At 36.4% G+C, this 613-nt stretch overlaps 1 protein-coding gene across 1 annotated transcript; it reads right to left on the reverse strand.

Annotated features, from left to right (window-relative positions):
* Positions 1-245: 245 nt before the first annotated feature.
* Positions 246-401, reverse strand: LOC110287507 (60S ribosomal protein L39-like). The gene has a single exon (XM_021154103.1). It carries the CDS (start codon positions 399-401, stop codon positions 246-248), a length of 156 nt encoding a protein of 51 aa, XP_021009762.1.
* Between the last annotated feature and the right edge of the window lie 212 nt (positions 402-613).

Raw genomic sequence — 613 nt, forward strand, 5'->3', positions numbered from 1 at the left:
AAAAAAAAAAAAAAAAAAAAAAAAAAAAGAAAATTGTCTTGAAGAACAAAACAAAAAAGACTATCCAAATCTCTTGACCATTTTAAATTGAACTATTTTTCTTTTTTTTTGAAAGGTTCTATATTTTATTACTGGACAAACATCCTAATTTAAGACATGGGCAAGTCTCCAGGTTAAAAATGTTGACTGATTGCTGACCACAACTCAGTATAAACCCTTCTTCAGTCTTGCCTTTGTGTGAATCCTTACAGACCCAGCTTCGTTCTCCTCCAGTGTCTTCTCTTAGAGTTGAACCTGTCTTTGTTACCAGTTTTAATCCGGATCCACTGAGGAATAGGGTGATTTTGCTTTTGTTTCTTGGCCAGGAATTGCTTGATTCTGAAAGTCTTGTGAGAAGCCATGGCGAGAATCCGAATCAGGAGTAGTGCACAACGATGGCGGAGGAGAGGAGAAGCCTATTTTTCTTTTGACTATCAAGACTTAAGAGTTTCTTTTATATTCTGAATATCTTTTTGTATTTAGATATATTGTTTACTTGCTGGCTTGCAACAGGATCTCACGATATAGCTGAGGCTAACCTTGAACACTTGATCCTCCTGTCTCCTCTTCCCAA

The sequence above is a fragment of the Mus caroli genome, chromosome X (genome assembly GCF_900094665.2).
Source record: "Mus caroli chromosome X, CAROLI_EIJ_v1.1, whole genome shotgun sequence".
NCBI lineage: Eukaryota > Metazoa > Chordata > Mammalia > Rodentia > Muridae > Mus > Mus caroli.